The sequence below is a fragment of the Channa argus genome, chromosome 4, assembly GCF_033026475.1.
Source record: "Channa argus isolate prfri chromosome 4, Channa argus male v1.0, whole genome shotgun sequence".
Taxonomy (NCBI): domain Eukaryota; kingdom Metazoa; phylum Chordata; class Actinopteri; order Anabantiformes; family Channidae; genus Channa; species Channa argus.
This window is the reverse complement of record NC_090200.1, coordinates 20412952-20431596: the sequence shown is the minus strand read 5'-3', so window position 1 is coordinate 20431596 and position 18645 is coordinate 20412952. Positions and strand designations below refer to the sequence as shown.

At 37.6% G+C, this 18645-nt stretch overlaps 1 protein-coding gene across 4 annotated transcripts in view; it reads left to right on the top strand.

Annotated features, from left to right (window-relative positions):
• osbpl5 (oxysterol binding protein-like 5) overlaps window positions 1-18645 on the top strand; it is a 36850-nt gene that overhangs the window by 644 nt on the left and 17561 nt on the right. For 2 of the 4 annotated variants that reach the window (XM_067501595.1, XM_067501596.1), the window contains exons 2-3: window positions 11342-11394; window positions 17498-17633. The exons of 1 other annotated variant lie outside the window; for it this stretch is intronic. In XM_067501595.1, coding sequence (XP_067357696.1) covers window positions 11342-11394; window positions 17498-17633 — 189 coding nt within the window. The remainder of the gene's footprint in view (window positions 1-11341; window positions 11395-17497; window positions 17634-18645) is intronic. One more of the 4 variants, XM_067501600.1, reaches the window with a different exon arrangement.

Here is an 18645-nt window from a genome sequence, read left to right as displayed (position 1 = left end):
ATGTTTAGGGCGGTTGTTAACAAACAAGGGCCAGTACCTGTTCTTTTAATACTAATACAGTTTAGCTGGCTTACAAGACTAAAATGAATAAATAAATAAAAAATAGACGTTACCCAAAAATAACAGCGCATGTGTAAAAGCTGTAACATGAGTAATAACCATAGCAATAAATGTCAGTCACATACAAACAACCTCCATTATTCAAAGGGTTCGTAAAGCTCAGCTAAGCGATTGTTATAATATTCCACGTACGCCGTGTTGAATGCAGAATGTCATGATAGCACACAACGTTAATAATTTTTGGAACCTAGATTATTGAAAGGAAAGCGTGAGGCTGGTTAGACGCACGCAAGGACACCTTGAGCACGGTTCAACTCCAGCGTTGCTGGTGTAATGTCAAAGCTGTAACCTCTGTCATGTGTTCACCAGCAGGACAGTATGACTGGCAGAAGACTTCTCTGTAAACCTTTTGCTATTAATATTTAGACCACAACAGGTTTTTTTGTAATAGGTTAGATGTGGCTATAGAAGAAAGAAGGAAAATATAAATTCTTCATATGGCCAAAGCATGTCACTATACATTTTTAAATTGCCACTATTGGCTTATTATTGATGTACATATCAGCCATTAAAAACAAGAAATTGCAGTACAAAATGTAGGAAATGTGGTTCCTTTGTATAGCTGAACATTTATTTTTTTAGATAATAAAAATCCAAGTCACACCCTTTCAAAAGAAATGATTTAAGTGATTCATATAAAAATGTTTTTTTTTGTGTGTGTGTGTTATTCAAAACCCATGATGGGTCAGCCTGTACTTGTGACATTTGGTCTTGATGAGCTGATGACCATATGTGGAGTTTTTAGTGTTGCTTTGCCTCCGCCATCTCTTCTATATCCATTGCTGACAAAGATAGAAGAGCTCCATCATCTTTAATTCTGTAGTTTTATGTGGAGTTGAGCTTAGCTAGAGATGAGAATAACACGGAAGGGCACTTTAGTTGATAGATATGGTCATTGGAATGTTTCGCTGAAGATACTGGGGAAAAATTATGACAAAATAACACAATCAAAGCACAAGAGGAAATGATCAACAGAGTGCCTGAAGTGAAACATCAGGTAATAGTTGGGGAATTACAGCAGTCTGTGAAAAGACATCTTAACAAGCTATCTCTAGTTCCCCTTTGTCTTTTTGTCAAAGCTTAGCAGAGTTGTTATTTGCTTTGTTGCTTTGGTCTTTGTCAGATTTATCTGCATTTGTATTTGACCGTCTTTTAGATTAGGTTGTACAGAAAAATCAAGGCTTTATATCCATTATTAGGATTCTCATCAGACAAAATCGATCTAATATTGAATGGCCACAGAATGTCAGACTGCCAGTGGTGTCAGTAGCAGGGATGGTAACATATGACACATTTGAAGGTCATTACCACTGTCTCCACAGGAAGTAGCTAATAAAATCAGTGACGACAGATTAGTTGTTTTCGCATGTCTAGTTTTGACTGATTCTGTCTGGTTTTAAATACTCTTACTCTTCATTATAAAGGAGTCTTAATTCTCTGCAGCCAAACAAATCAACATCTGTTCCATTGTGTTTCTGATTTTTATTTTATTTTTTAAACTTTGCTTTTATAATTAATTGGATTTTACGTCATGATCGGTTAACATCTAAAGTCTAGTCATGCCCCGTGATAGTCTACCTTGCCCTAATTAGGTGGGGATATTTAATAGTGTTGATTCCTAAGCCTGTCAACCACAACTGTTGCTTTACTGCAGTAAGTGTAAGAAAGAGAAAAGAGTGGCATGAAAATGAAGAGCTCTTTTGAGCCATTTGTGGGCAGTTACTGCTGTTTGTTTATTAAATTTTTTTTAAGCAGGAAGACAGCAACAGATGTCCCAACTTCCATGCTTTGGTGTGAGAAATACTCAGAAAATACTCTGTCCTACTACATACTGTTAATTTGACACTACAAAAGGAAACCACTCGGTGTTGGAGTGGCCAATGGGTTTAAGATATTGGCTGTGTTGCTCCATGATGTTTAGCAGTGTTTATCAGTTGTCTTAGAGCTGGGCAATATGGCCTTTACATAATATTGAAATATTTTTATGCTGTATCATGTTATACGATATATATCTCAGTGTCTTGAAATCTCTCGTAAACAATTTCATAAATGCTCAATTTAATACTTTAATGCTTACGGTTACATTAGTAGGATTATTTTAATCATCCCGTCAAGATCAGTACTGATTAAAACTTTTTTTTTATGTGTGGGCATCAGTTATTAGTACCTTCGAATCAACTTAAATCTAACTCTAAATCTAAGACTGTGCAGGAGGATGGAACCGTTGCACTTCGTGCAGAGATTTCATCTGATATAACTTTTTACAACAATAGTAGACAGTATTTACTGTGCTTTCTGTTTGTGGAACGATAAATAAAGACGTGTTTGTATGTCCACTCATCTTTGAACACTTTGTGCAAGCATAATTCGACAAGCAGCCATGTTTGTCACTCACTACTCTGTTATATGTTTGGCAGTAAATCCTGAAGACTTGGGGAAAGCAAAGTCTGTGTTCCCATAGGTATACATTTCCATTTAACCAACCTTAATTTAGTTACCTCTGATTAGAGCCTTGGGAAATTCAAAACATTTTTAATGTCAACTGAAACTGAAGCTAAAACTGAAAGAAGCACAGTTATCCTTTTATGTTAATTATTTTGTTTTGGTAATTATTGGAAACTATAATTGGAAAATCTAATTTCAAATCAAAATGTTCAAAATCAAAATTCAATTAATTGCACAGCCCTATCTTCTGCTCATGTTTCATCTCAGTCAGTAACCATCCTGGATAAGCTTGTTCATCTGTTTCATAGTCCTCTCTTGTTGTCCAAGAGTGGTTAAAGACACATCAGCCAGACACCTCTCTGGGTAACATATCTCCTTATTTGAAAATGTATGAATGAAATTTTCAATATTTATATTGAATATTTATTTTTATTTATATTTAAATATAATATTTATGTTTAGCACATGTGCAGTTGGCCACCTTAGTTCACATTACTACATTACTGTAAGTATACAGAGTCTACTCATGATTGTTCATTAATGATAGAGTAGAGAATTGTCCTTCATAAAAGGTCTTTAGTTGTGTAAAGAAGCTCTTTTAAAGAACATATAAGCTAACAAGTTTACTACATTAACACAGGGCCAGAACTGTTTATATTTGCCCTTGATTATAAGTATGACCAATGTGAAAATTCTTCCTTGTCTTTTTCAAAAGTATAATAAGCTACAGTATGTAAACTATTATTTTGAGTCTTACTGCCTTTAACAATGGACCTTCTCCAAAGTGGTTCAGTGCTGTTCCACTTGCCGAGATATAAATGCTTTCCCCGACATTTAGTGGGGGAATCTAGGCTAATGCTGCTCCTTATTGAATCTGTATCTCTGCCCCTAGAGAGTAAATGCACTTTTAGCAGCCATTATAATGCCAAGTTTTGCCTCCCTCTACCTTCATCTTATAGTTATTTTTGTCCTAAGTTATATTACAGCTGCAAGTTGGCATTGTGTAATGTAACATAAGTCCATTTTTTTACAGTGTGTAATATTTTCCCCAAAGCAAACTTACCTGTTTGAAAACGGTTTAACAGCACTGGCATTTTCAAGGTTATTTAATGGCTGCATCATTAAATTGTAAAGACTATGTGAGAATTCCTGGAAGAAGTGGCATGTCTGTTTGCCAGTTAGACTAACTCAGTCAAAATAGTAGCTAAATGCACACACACATGCCCACAATGCATTTAGCATTGCTAGCATGGCTAAGTACAGATTTAGTTACTGAAAGTGTTGATCTCCGCTGCATCAATTCGTCACTTTTAAGTCAGATGCTGATCTTTTGTGCCGCGACATGGTATGTATATGTTCTGTTGGTGGGGCTCACCTTACACTCCTAGTTACAGCACCCTGTGCATGCGCATATCATGGTTCTTACTATAACGTACTGTACAAGTAGTACTGTATTTGTACACCGACAAGATGCTGGAGAAGAAGATCTATACAGTATTTTTAGAAAACATTTGCCTTTCTGAAGTTACATCCACACTTAAACCCCATGTCACACATACACAGGAATTCTGAAATTCTCCTGCCTTTGTCTGGAGGGGGTGCATGTGAGATTGTGAGTAGTGTAAGTTGGCAACTTTGACAAACAAATTGCAAAAAAATCTCTCATTAATATCAAAACAGTAAAAACAGGTTTCTATAAAGTAATTTTATTTAAATTAATATGTGTGGGGAGAAATAGGTGTTTGCATAAATATTGACCCCTTTTAAAATGACTGACCCGATCCAACAGTGGTCCAGCCATTTGGTGCTAGTAGTACCACAATTAGTAAAATGGGGTTCACCTGAGTGCAGTATAAAAACACCTGTGTCTGGAAGGTCCAGTTACTGGTTAATCAGTATTCCTGGCTGCCATTACATTACACCATGAAGAAAAGACGAACACTCCAAGCAACTCATAGAACAAGTCATTGACAAAAATAAGTTAGGGAATGAATACAAAAAAATCTCCAAGGCACTAACAATCACCCGGAGTTCAGTGGTATCAAAGAAATTGAGAAATATAGCACATATCTAAATCTGCTGTGAGTCGCCGTGCAAGAAAGAGACTAATGAGAGAGGGCAACGACACACCGATGACTACTCTGAGAGAGTTTGAAGCTTCACTAGCTGAGATGGGAGGGACTTGGCAAGGTTTTTCACTAGTCAAAGCTTCATGGGAGAATGGCAAGAAAAACACCTCTGTTGAAGAAAGCTCATGCTAAATCATGACTTGAATTTGCCAAAAGGCATGTGGGAGACTCCATGGTCAAGCCTTCAGACAAGACGCTATGTTTGCCGGACTCCAAACCATGCACATCACCACAAACTCACCATCCCCACTGGGAAAGACGGTTGTGGCAGCATCATGCTGTGGGGACGCTTCTCGGCCGCCGGCCCTGGAAGTCTTGTAAAAGTAGAGGGGGAAAATTAATGCGGCACAATATATGACAATCCTGAAGGTCAATCTTATTCAGTCTGCAAGAGAGATATAGGAGATTTGTTTTCCAGCAAAACAATGACGCAAAGAATACAGCGAAATCTACACAGAAATGGTTTACTGACAACAAAGTAAATGTTCTGGAGTGGCCGAGTACAAGTCCAGACCTCAGTCTTGTAGAATTTGTGGTTGGACTTGAAAAGGGCATGCCCGATCCCTGCGCAGCCTGACTGAGCTTGAGCAGTTTTGCAAGGAAAAATGGCATAAACTTTAAATGTCCAGATGTCCAAGCCTAAATGGGATCTATCAACACAGAATCCATGGTGCTGAGACAAAGGTGCATCTACTAAATACTGACCCAAAGGGGGTGAATATTTATATACTTATTTCACATTACATATTTTTATTTAATTGACATACAGTAGAAACCTGTTTTCACTTTGACATTAATGAGGTATTTTTCTGAAAGTCTTCACCTTTATATTGACCATGATTGATTTATAATGTCAATAAAAGGGTGAAACATCCAAGGGGGTAAATGCTTTTTATAGGCACTCTAAATTTCTTTTTTAATACCAATGTAAAATTGATTACAAGTAAAATTACCTGGGGATCAGTGAGGCCAAAGCTATTTTGATGATGCACGGAATATGTAGATTGGTGAGACCAAGTGGAGACAGGAATTATTTTCTGAGTAATGGGGGGGGCGAAGGACAAAGGCACAATTCATTCAAAAATGCAGATTGTTTAGTGCTGTTTTAATCTCATTATATTTGTCCCGAGCAAGGAAAAATGTGATGAGAACACAGAAGACAAACTGCGTATTATGGGAATAACCAAATAGTTGATCACACATACTAGTGTTCACCACAGACTGTCAGATTCAGTAGTGTGGACCAGGGAATGAGGACAAGACTGTGCAACACCTAGAGGCTTTAGTAGTAACCAAATACCCAACTGTCAAAGATGGGACAAAGTTACCAAAGGACATCCATCACTGCAGCCCTCCACCTATCTGGGCTTTATGGCAGTGTCTTCCCAGTGCAAAACACATAAGCCTTCTTGGAGTTTGCAAAAAAGTACACGAAGAACTGTCACACTGTGAGGAACAAGATTTCTGCTCTGATGAAACCAAGATTGAAATGTTTGGAGTCAATTCTAAACGTTATATCACCTGCCCAATACCATCCCAAGAGTTAAGCATGGAGGTGACGGCATCATCTTGTGGCGTTGTTTTCAGCAGAAGAGACTGTCAGGGTCGAGGGAAAGCTGAATGGAGTAAAATAGAGCGATATCCTCAATGAAAACCTGTTCCACAGCGCTCAGGACCTCAGATTGGCCTGAAGGTTCACTTCTCAACATGATACCAATCCTAAGCACACAGCCAACAACACTCTGTTGATCTCTTAGTGTGGCCCTGCCATGGCCCTGACATGAAACCTATTGACCATCTCTAGTGAAACTTGACAATGGCTATCCACCCACGGTCCCCAACCAACCTAAGTTGGGGGGGATTTTCAAAAAAGAATGTTAGAAAATCAATTGTGAGATTTCTTTACTAAATTTAGAGACATTTCAAAGATTCAGTTTTAACTTTTTTATAAAGAGAAATTATAAAAAAAAATCATAAATACAACTAATCAACTATAGTATCAGGCATAAAAAAATAAAAAAGAAATTGAAGAGGTCTGAAACCTTTAATGCACTGTAGGTTGTTTGGTAGTTGGAGTGTGTATTTATAGATCACGTTTAACACCATAGATCCACTAGTCTTTTTACACATGCAGTTGCTGCTGGAGCTTTCTTATGCTGGTTTGTGCCTCTGCAATCAATATCTACCTCTTACTCATCTCAAAGTTGATGTATAGAGATGCTGCATGTGTACATGCTGTCCTGTGTTTTTCCTTTGTGGAACTTTTGTGTACAGTTGTAAAACCTAAAACAGAAAATTACACAAATGCAGATACCACATAACTGTACGATTTGAGGAAAAGAGTTAAGCATTTTGTGTGTATGAGAAACATGCTTGAATATTACATGTTCATAGAATATATGTTTTTGGTTTGAGTGTTCAGGCGAAGTCCAGTGCAACGAGCAACACTTTTGTAAATAAGTTATGAATGCCGTATATGACTGTGGTACTTATGACCTTGTTATGATCTGCTTTTGTTTTAAATCTGTTTCTGACTGGCAGGCGTAGAGAGACTTTTGTTCAGTCCCTAAAAATGATTGACATGGTGCATGCCCGATGTAAACTGTTGTTAATCTGTGATTTCAAGGGATAAGCTGAAGCGTCTGTGTTGAGTTTACAGCAGGGTTGTTGTAGGTTTTTGACATACTTTTAACAGAGTGTTTCATTATGAAAGGGGTGTTTTTTGAGAGGCTTTATTACGTCACGGTTTTAACATCAGCCTGTTAAAACCATCTTTGGTGGGTCATGGTGCTCTGAGCAGGCTCAGTGAGATTGGCTCTTGTTTTTGTCATTTGGCTGCTGAAATTTAATGTTATGGCATTTTATTGGCTAGAAACAAATTATATCCCAATTTTGTTGCATTAGAAAATTAATACCCAAGTTTCAATGTGAGACTGTGTTCTCTGTGTCAGATGCAAGGCAAAAGTGACACTGTTAGATTTGACTGAAAGGGAGCTTGTGACACTTATTGTCTTTGCTTGCTTGCTTGCTTTGGTGCTTGCTTTCTTGAAGTTTAAGAAAAACTTCAGGCTTTACAAACAGGGTGATTTTCTTGACATAGAACCATCATATGAGTTCAGTCTTAAAGTGGTACTTCACCCAAAATCACCAACTATGGCTGTAAAAGTGGTGAACCTTTAACTTTTCCCATCTGTACTAGTGATCAGTAGTTCAAATTAGGCGGAGTTACAGTGGTTTCCAACGGTGAGCAGGTGTCACACAACAAAAATATTCAAAATTGTTTATAGATTAAAAAAAAACACTGCTAGAAAATAATTTCTCTTCTCTCTCCCTGCATCTTGCCTTACCCCGGCTTCCATATTTTTTGCACTTGATAAATATGTCTTCGTTTGATCTTTCTGCTTAATGCACAGAGATTAAATTTATATTGATCTTCTCATGTAACTCCTGGTATGGAAGAAAGGAAGTGTATTTTTCTAAAATGTCAGAAAATTGTTTTAATGCCAAGTTATGATGCTTTTGTTGATGTAGCACTTTTTTGTTCCAGTGACATTTCAGCATCTGATTAATCACTTTCCTTTTTCAATAATGGTGAAAAATTTTATAAACAACCATGGCAGCTATTCTAGTAATTGCCAGGGCATTATTCTACAGCATCTACAGCATTTACTGATCTAATTCGGTCCACCCTCTGACGGATCAGAGGGTACTGATCAGAGGGTACTGATCAGAGGGTACTGATCAGAGGGTACTGATCTGAGGTACTTTAAAATAAACGATACTGAAATTATTGTCTATCTAAGTTGCAGCTTCTGTAGCTTGCCTGAAGTCATTATTCAAACCCTTACTATTGTTTCTCTAAATTGAGCAAAACACACAACTATAACTGGACAAGACCTGTCCTGGACACCTCATATGGTCCTGGTATACTCCATTGAAAGATGACAAGCTCACAGTGCTCTGATCCAGATGTTGCTTAGATTTATGCTTGCAGAGAAGCATGCAGAAAAATGATTATGCAATATGCACACAGCAGCGTTTAGCCTATTCTTATAGTTTTGCATTTTGAAAAAAGCTAGCCATAAAGCTATCTTGTCATTTTTGTACTGTACTAATGTACTGTTGCAGTCCTTTTTAGAATACCCCAAAGTATGACTCTTTCACTCTATTTTTCTATTTTCTTCTAGCACTTTCTCTGTTTGGCTCAAATGTGCTCTGCACTGCCTCCCCCTTTTTCTTTGTCCCCGAAGCACTGTCAGCTCAGGGATTCTCTCTCAGTTCACTTCTTATTTAGGTTAGACGTACTCAAGTGTTTTGGCCTCCCCCCTTGGCTCAGGGTTTAAAGGCACAGATTCCACCTACACTGCCCTGCCCACTTTCTGTTCATTGCCTTAAGAATAGCTCTTGAACTGGGGTGTAATCCACCAAGATCCATGCCAAGTCTGTTATTTGAACTGTTACAATTACATTTGATTTGAAAGAGGTTTTGTACGGTTGAGGCCTGCATAATATAAGGAAAATGTGTCATTTATGATAACATTCTTTGACATTGCAATGAGATGTGATTTTCAATAAATAAATTTTTAGGTGTGAAGATTAACCCAACAGTTCCTTTTCCTTTCTGATTTCATAGGTACACTGTTAACAGGGCTGAATGTAAAAAAACAGAAAAAAAATAGTGCTAACATTAATAACTAGGTAAAGTTTGAAAAGAATAAAACTATGTTAGAAATCACTCTCTATCATTCACTGATCATCTGTTCTCTCTCTGTGTGACTAGTGAAATGTGAAACAACTATCTCCAATCTGCCCCTTCACGTAGTGTCCCTAAAGAAAATGTTTAGAGATCTGGATGTTTTTCCGTTGTAGGTCGTATCTAGTGTAATGACAAATATTCTGCTGTCTCATAAAGGCATTAACAAGTGTGCTCCTCGTTTCTATATAATCTATGATGCAGATGTTTTATTCAAGCTGGTATTATAGCAAATTAATTTGGATAGTCCTTTAATTTAATACCTTTTATTATTTGATTTGTTTCTGTATCTGGAATCTTAGGGTTCTTTTATTAGGTACACTTTTGTAAACATTGTATCATTGTATCATCATATTTGTTTTTTCTTTTGCTAATTGTATGAAGGTCATAGTGGGTGGTTTAGACACACACATATATACATACATACATACACACACACACATATATACATACATACATACACACACACATATACATACATACACACACACATATATATACATACGTATATATATACACACACACACACATATATATACATACGTGTGTGTATATATATATATATATATATATATATATATATATATATATATATATATATATATATATATATATATATATATATATATATATATATATATATATATATATATATATATATATATATATATATATCACAATGTTGCTTCTCATTCACCCATTCTCTCACACACACAATTGTGGCAGTGGCTGCAAGGTGCTCACCTGACCCACCGGGAGCAACTTAGGGTTTAGTGTGTTGCGCAAGGAGACTGCGACATGTAGCCGGGACCAGGGATTGAACTACTGACCCTGTGGTCTGTTGACCTCTGCCTTACTAACTAAGTAACAGCTGCCCAGATTTTCTCCATAGGATATTGAGACAAATCTGCCAGAAACCTAGTTGTGTTCATGTGTTTCATAGGTTTGGCTACGGTCTGAGCATTATTATTATTATTATTATTATTATTTTGTTGAGTCATTTCTTTCATGGGTTGTCAGGGTGTTTGTCTGAGCGCGCTCACATAGATGAACGCAACAGCACCACTGCTGAAAAAAATCCTAAGGGGAACACTGCTATTAGAATGAGAAGTTGGTTTGTTGGGCAGTATATGGTCTGCAGCAGTGGGACAACTCCAGTCTTACGGGATTCACATCCTACCAAGGTGTGTATTTATTTAGTGTAACACTAGTAATCCTCTATGAATGTGGCTGTGTGTTTGTACTATTCTGTTTGAATATGTTTGTGTAGCTGCTGCTGTGTTTTTGTTGACTTACTAAACGCACACTGAGAAAAAACTGTTTCCTACGGTGACGTAGTGCTATGAGTGCAGTATCAGTTAGGCTGATTTTTTATTTTTTTGGTCCTTACGACATATCCCGTGAGTTCAGGGTCGCCACAGCGGATCATTGTCTGCATGTTGATTTGGCACAGTTTTCTTTACCCCGGATGCCCTTCCTGACGCAATCCTCCTCAATTTCTACCAGGCTTGGACCAGCACTGCACAGCTGGAATGGGCTGTTAGGGGTTTAGTGTCTTGCCCAGAGACACCTTGAGATAGAGCTGGCTGATTGACCTTCTTATATTGGGTTGGGTTCATTGCTTACAGCTCAAGCAGCTCTTTTGGCCCAGATCTACATAAGTTGACGTCTAGCTGTAATAAACTAACTGGCAGCAGTTTGTGTGTATGTGCATTTGACCCAGAGAGATGTTTGCAGATCCGTCTGGACTAGATGGGGTGTGGCTTCACACACAGTGGTGTGACCAGGAGGAGCAAGGGAAGGAGAAACAGTTGGAGCGAGGAAGTTTGTCTGTTTGCATTTTAGTTTAATGATGAGTTAACGTTAACCCTCACTCTAACCACTGTTTCTGCAGGCTGCTCCCACAAAGGCTACTGGATGCTGTGTCTCCTGCAGCTCAGGTGAAAGGTAAGCTACCTGCTGGCTGACATTGAGTCATTTAAATTAACATATTCATTATTAAGACAATTCTTAAGAAATCTGTTTAGTTTCAGTTAATCAAAAGGTTTGCATGTGTCGCTCATGTTGTGCAATTCAAGTTAAGTGTTTGTTTTCTCTGAGGCATCAGTCTACTTTCAAAAGTTGACATGAATACAAATACATTTTTAACCAGTGTTGCCAGGAGGAATAGCTTACTTTCTCTACAGAAGAGAGAATTAGGGCATGTCTCTAAAGGTGTGAAATACATGTACTTTCTGTCTATGCAAGGTTCTTTTTTTAAACTACCTTTTTTACAGCCAGTTGATCACAATGTCAGTTAGTGCAGCGACATTAAGCAATTGTGTTTAAGCTGTTTTCTTTTCTTCCTTAACCATGTGAGCGTGTGTGTCAGTATTACAAAGGTGGAGCACAGCCTAGCATAGCAAAAAGAGAAGACATTGGACAGAACTGGGATCAGAAGCAGGGTGTGTCATGTTAATTTGGGTTAGACAAGAGTAAATGTTTGGAGTTGCTCAAGAACAGTTGACTAAATGAAACTTCAGAGAGATATGCAAAACCCTAAAACTGGCAGTTTGCCTGAATTACATGTTGATCTTTTGTACATTTACAAAAGACTCAAATGACTGGTTGCTGTTTCTTTTTTCAGCATCCCTCAATTATTACACTGTCTATTTTGGTCTCTCCTGGAAGGATAAGTATACCAGTGTCTTTATATGTGTCAGTTAGTTATGTAGATAGTGCTAGAGACAGTCAGCAGTTAAGCACATCCATTGAATGTATTCTTACAATCCAAGTACATGGTGCAAAGGTAGTTAAAAAATAAAATCATTCCACTTTTTATATACTTGTACTATACTTATAATAGGCACAGCTGGCCCTTTTCAGAGTATACATTATGAATGTGGCTAATCTTTATTTTTATTTTTTTCAATACGTCCTCAATACTGGATAAGAAATGCAGGACAATGGCTACTCAGTCATTAGATCTCTAGAAGAAAAGTCTACCCTCACTGCGTTATTCTACTTGAGTTCCTGGCTGCATTGTGACAAGACTATCAAGTGATTTCTTGAAAAACAGGCAGACTACCCTCTTAGCAGGTTGACCCACTTACTTTCTATTAGATGTTAAACAAATCATGAGCAAGCCTCACTGTGGCAGTGTCTATTCATTTCAAAAGAGACCATACCAGTAGTCCAATATTGGATGGTCAGTTTTATTTTTTCCTACCTGTGACGGTGGCATTTTGTAGAATTGGTGTGACGCTGGCTTGTTCTCCCTATCACGTTGCTCACTTGGGAGGAAAGGTAGAGGAACCCTGTGCTGAGATCAGAGGTAGGAGTTGGGTCCAAATTTTTCTATCAGATTTTTGAATTTTCCTGAATAATTGTAAGCTAGGCAACTGGGAAATCTTCAGCTTCTGTTTTCTTCTGTATAATCCTCTGCTTTTTCCCCTCTTTGTTAATGACGTTCTGTAGCTTGGGCTATTAGTCAAATGTGTACATTGTAATTGTACTACGGATAAGGTTAGGTTTGCATCCCCCTACCCCTTTTAGTGTAGGGGGATGCAAATATCACCCTAAATGTAATCTAATAATAACACATTATGCTAGAAAAAATGTTTCATCCCCAGAAACCAAAAATGGTCAAGTATATAAAAAGTTGTAGTAAAATAATGAAAATGAAATTGGTGCGGAAGTTTGCATTCCCCCTTATAAATTTACAATTAACTAATGTCTCATAACGATCTGTAATCGATAATTGTGCATTTAAAATTATGTTGATTAAAAAAGGTGTTTTATTCTTCAATAAACCCACCTTGTTTGCTAATTACCCAACCATATGACTAAATTTACCTTATCAAAAAGAGGGGTTATTAACTTTGGACTTTTGTCTATTATTTAGGTTTTTATGGCTTGACTTTTTTCACCTTAAGGAACAACAATGCAGGAGTGACATTTGGAGCTTGATGGATCCTAGTGTGCCTTAGTATGAAATCAATTTGTGGGAGTTTGATGGGTATCTCTTTATACAGTATGCTCTTTTAAGTCAGTTGCAGCGTGTGTGTCACTTTTAGACGGTTTCTGTTTGTGGTGGTGATTTTGCACACTGAAGTTCTTTTGTTAAGACAAAGGTTCAGGTTGTGAAGTCAACCATTTTGTTCAATTTGATCTTGAGTATCGGGAGGCAAGATAAAACTTGGCATGTGATTGTGGTAAGTACACAGGCATACAGTATGTTTGTAAAGCTATCTTTTCTTAGGAAGTTAAATAATAAAATGCATTCCTGTCTCTTACCCTGGCCTTTACCTTAACAACTAAGTGATTGCACCTAACCCTAACACAAACCTAGATCTGTCCTTAACCGTAAAAGCAAAATTGTACATTCAATTAGCTCTTCAAAGGTCTGTGACATTGTGAGGATTGGACAATGCATGGACACGTGAGCGTACACATACACTATAAGCAAGTCAACACAGATGTACTATTGTGATGTACAGTAATATGTTTTAGATTCGTGCTTATGTTCACATCTCAGGCTGTTTTCTAATATCTATTGGTTAATCTTTGCACCTATACCTTTCACCCTCAGCTTCAACTAGAATCTGAGTAAATTTTCCCATCCCCTTGTAGGGAATCCTTTGTCTATTTTACAGGGTATGTTTACCTTGTTCTTTCCCTTCCCATTGACAGAAGCCTTTGTTCTCAGAAACCAGTTGTGTGTGCCAAGGAAGGTCATGTTTTCTGCTCATTAACCTAAAGCACAGGGAACAATTTTCTGCCTAAGTGACAGATCTTTAGTCTAATTTCTTCCCCTAAAGCTTGGGTCACATCTTTAAGAATTCTGAAAACTTTCCTGGACTACATATAAACTGACATCCATACCAAATAGGCAAGCCCTTAAAAAGAAATTTCAGTGGGCTCCTCCTTCTTTGCAATTATCTTTCTTTCCTGCAGTTTTAGTTTATAAAGACGTTGTGTACACCTCTCTGTAGTTAGACCACAATAGATGCAGCCTACAAGACTTGGAAGATAATTAATACATGGAACTATAATAGCACCATTCAGTCGAATTATTGTCATTTTTTCAGCATCATGGAGGGCCATTATATTATGAAGGGTGTGTAGGTTGGAGTTTAATGTTTAATTTGCCTTGGTTACCACCACAGTCTCCTCAGAATAAAGGTGGGTGGTTCTGTTTAAAAAAACAAAAAACAAATGGAGATTCTGGAAGAAAGACCTTTTTTCTCCAAGTTCCTTAAAATATACTTGCAGCCATGCAAGACTCAGAATAGAACAAGTAAACCACACATCCACCCACACTATAACACAAAATTAGACCATGTGTCGCCTCTTTTCAGCTGTAACAGAAGGCCTAGTTCTGACTTCTGCATGCCAGATACATGCATTTGTTTTGACTGACTTAGGGTCATTGTCCCAGCAAAAAAATGTTAAGCTGTATAGTAGAATAATATTGAATGACTGAACGATTGCATTGCATTACGAAATGGCTTTGTTGCTGTATTTGCACAAGTAGTTTTTGTTTTAGATTTTGAATGTTTCCGAGCAGTAGTTGAATCTTTCAAACAATGTGACGATTGAAATATGGAATCACACATGTGATTTATCTGTGTGCATCCCTACACCCACACAAGTGTTTGTTCTGCTTTAGTGTGTTGCCACATTAATAGTTTATGCATGTATTGTACTTGGCAATGGCCTTTTGGTGTGTATCTACATTGTAAAGAAATCCAGTAGTCCCAGTGCCACTGAAGACGGGTTGGCAGGCTTGGGGTCAGTGAAAGGAGACAAGATGGTATAATGGAAGAACGGAGGATATATCCGGACTTAAACTGTGCCCTCACATTACAAACCTTTGGATTGACGCTGTGCTGAGCACACATTTCAGACACAGTGCTCCTTGCAGATTTTTTCACTGGGATTAAAAAGCACAGTGTTGAGGTGAGAAAATTTGACACTGCAAAGACTACAATGGACAATAAAACATTTGTCTGATTTAATTGTGATAATGGCTTCTAGTGCTACTGTCAAATAGGTCAAACTATCAAATTAAATAGAAATTACAATGCAAACTAGTTTATGTGAAATTGCCTCACTAGAAAGCCTGTTCTCTTGATATTTAACCTAATTAAATCAGTCAAGCACATTGAAATCACACATGTTAGAGCATGTTTTTATGTTTTCTTCCAGACACCTCCCTCTGTTTTGCCACCCTCTCCTTCCCTGTTAGTGTACTGATTATTATAACAAGCATTTCCCATGTGACAACAAGACAAGTGCTTTCACCTTGACAAGGTAACCGTGGGTGAAATGCTAACTTTTTTTTTTTTTTCTCCTGTCTTTGTTTACATACCTCAAGGTTAATATGGAACACAGGAATGCATGTTATTGACTGGGTTAGTGATGCTAGCTTACGGTTATCATTTCCACAGGATAAAGATTAACTTGGCACCAATGTAGCATGATTGTAGGGGATTGCAAACTTCAGATTATTTGTACAATGATTTGGGAGAGTTGTGGCACAATTTTATGTTGTCTTTATAATTGAAGGCCAGTCATAGGATAGAATAAAAGCTTAGTGCAAACAAAAACACCCTTTAAGTTCTCCTTGAGTTTTCATTGGATAGGTTCCCTTCATATTTTCTCTTTAATGTATTAACCAATGGGACCTGGAGAAAACTAATTTTTTTACTTGGTGAGAAAAGGTCAGAGCTCCTCTTAGTTTCGGTATCCAATCAGGCCACATGAGAAAAAGCAGCACTAATGAAACTTCATTCCTACAATAACTGTATTTGTGAAGCTCATGCTGGTATTGGTCCCACTATCCTTTTACTGTACTGCTGATGTCAATGTATGTTTCCCCTCCATGAAGCACGTTCTCTGGTTCACATATTGTCTTCTCCTACTTCTGTGAATATAAGCATTGCACTTCTTAACCTTAAAGGATACAGAATCCAAATGCTTTGATTTATAGTTGGACATGTAACAGAGATACTTTCTTTAGGTTTCTAAGTTTATTCTTATTTTTATGTATGTTGATCAGCAGTAACAGAAACATAGTTATGTACCCTTTTGTAGATAAGCATCACAGACAAACTGGTAGAAGGGCAGTTTACTCCCCAAAGAAAGGAGGAACAGTAATCAGTCATTTAGTTAGATGTAATGTTGCTTTGATGTTTGGTGTGACACTGTTCAGCCAGCCAGAGGCAAACTGATTTTTATGCACTCGCACATTTACCCGAGGAAAGCAAACATACCTGCATTTGAGGAGACAAGGGAATCGGTGTGATGCTTTGCATTTCTTTCACACATCAATATTTTCCCATCACATTTGATGTGGCAAATCTTTAACTCAGGCACTTTTGCTGGTGTGTTTGTGCCTAATGTGGGTTGAATGTGTACTGCTCCATTACTGCTGCTGAGAGGAAAAATTTCTCTCCCCACATCATGTGCATGTGTAATCCCCCCAGTCTGCAGAAGCAGGCGGGCACCAAACAGTCTTGCATGCACATCCACATACTCTTTCTACAATTGTGTTATTCAGCAATACACAAAAACTCTGCTGTCATATCCTGCGTGTGTACTCAATTGACAGGCCTGCACATGTGCGTCCACACACAACACATAAAATTGGTGACGCCACACCCATGCTCAGTCTAGACTGTATAATGTGCTCATACACATAGACTTCCTTCCAGTCACTCCCACCCTGCATTTGAACGGATCAGCTGTGATTGGTTTGGCCTATCTGCATTTCTGCCCACATCTTGACCTGCCTCAGGGCCTGTGCTATCAGTGGTATTAATGTTCTCTGTGTGTCTGCTCCATACAGTTTTGCAGCCCATTTTGTGTACTGTTGTGTAATGCTAGAGCCTCTTAGGTCTTTTCTATGCAGTCTTCACCCCCGTCTGGGTTCATTACAGTTTGAAAAATGCACACATGCTCTGCAGCAGTGAAATGCTATTTATAGTTCTGCCCCACAATGACAAAAACACTTCTTTTCAGAGAGAATACATTTACCTTTATACTGTCATATCTTGGTCGTTCGTAGCTGGCTCTTTGAAAGGACAAAGAAGCAGAGGGCAGGAGGAAGCAACGCAAAATGCGAAGGGAGTAAAGAAGGGAGTCAGGAGGCTGAAAGAAGGCCTCTGTAGGGAAGCAGGGAGTGGTGTGATGACTATACGGATGTGAGTGTGCTATTTTTGTGTTTTTAATGTTTTCTATACATACTGTATCTGTACTGTACTTTTAGATGGTTGAAATAATTTTTAAAACTTTATATTAGTTCACTTCATTGTAAGCCATTCTGTCATATACCAGTGTATATACATGTGTTGGCCTCACCCACCAAACTAGTTACTGATGAATAATGTGGGAGACTTAAAACATGAATCAGTCGGTGAAATTGTTCTAGGAATGAATTTTATGCAACACACTGTTCCTGGATGTCATAATTGAAGATTTGCGGCAAGACTGTTCTGCAGGCTGGGAGTCATAGGATCTTCAGTACTGTATGTGTTAATGCACTGAGAGCAGATGGTGAGACTATATTGATCTGAGTAGAGCACGGTAAAACAGTTGAGACATACCCAGGTGTAAACAGCTAAGCTTCTTTAACCTCGGTATTTTCCCATCAGCTCACCACCTATTTAACAAACATAACTATCTGTATGGACACAGCTGTGACTCTTTTCACTTATACTTACAGTTTGCACTTTGTCAATAGTTGCTGATCTGGGTGGGAAAAAACATTTTCTATTGATTGGAGTGTATCAGTCACTTTAAACATATGACCTGCTCTTAGGTGATGACCATTCAACCAATTGTGTGACTTTTGAAACCAGTTGGCTGCGCTAATAATGATTTAGATTATTTTCTTAAAGGGAATGAAAACTTTGAATACTACAAAACAATTCTTTTCTTTTTATTTTATTCTGTTTTTAATTAAATTAGATTTCTTTAAAGAGATGTTACTACTTTACATTACTATTTTTATATAGTTTGATTTATTGTCGGAAATAAAAACAAGCAAGTAGCTATTGAAAAATGAGCAGTAAAAAAGTCAGTAGGTGGTTAATGTTTAATGTAACTTGCATATAAACATTTGGTCTTATGTTGCCATGTATAAAGTTTATGTATTTGTACTATTAATACTGAGCATATTGGACACATCAATCATTTAAAAAAAGCTAATTCAAT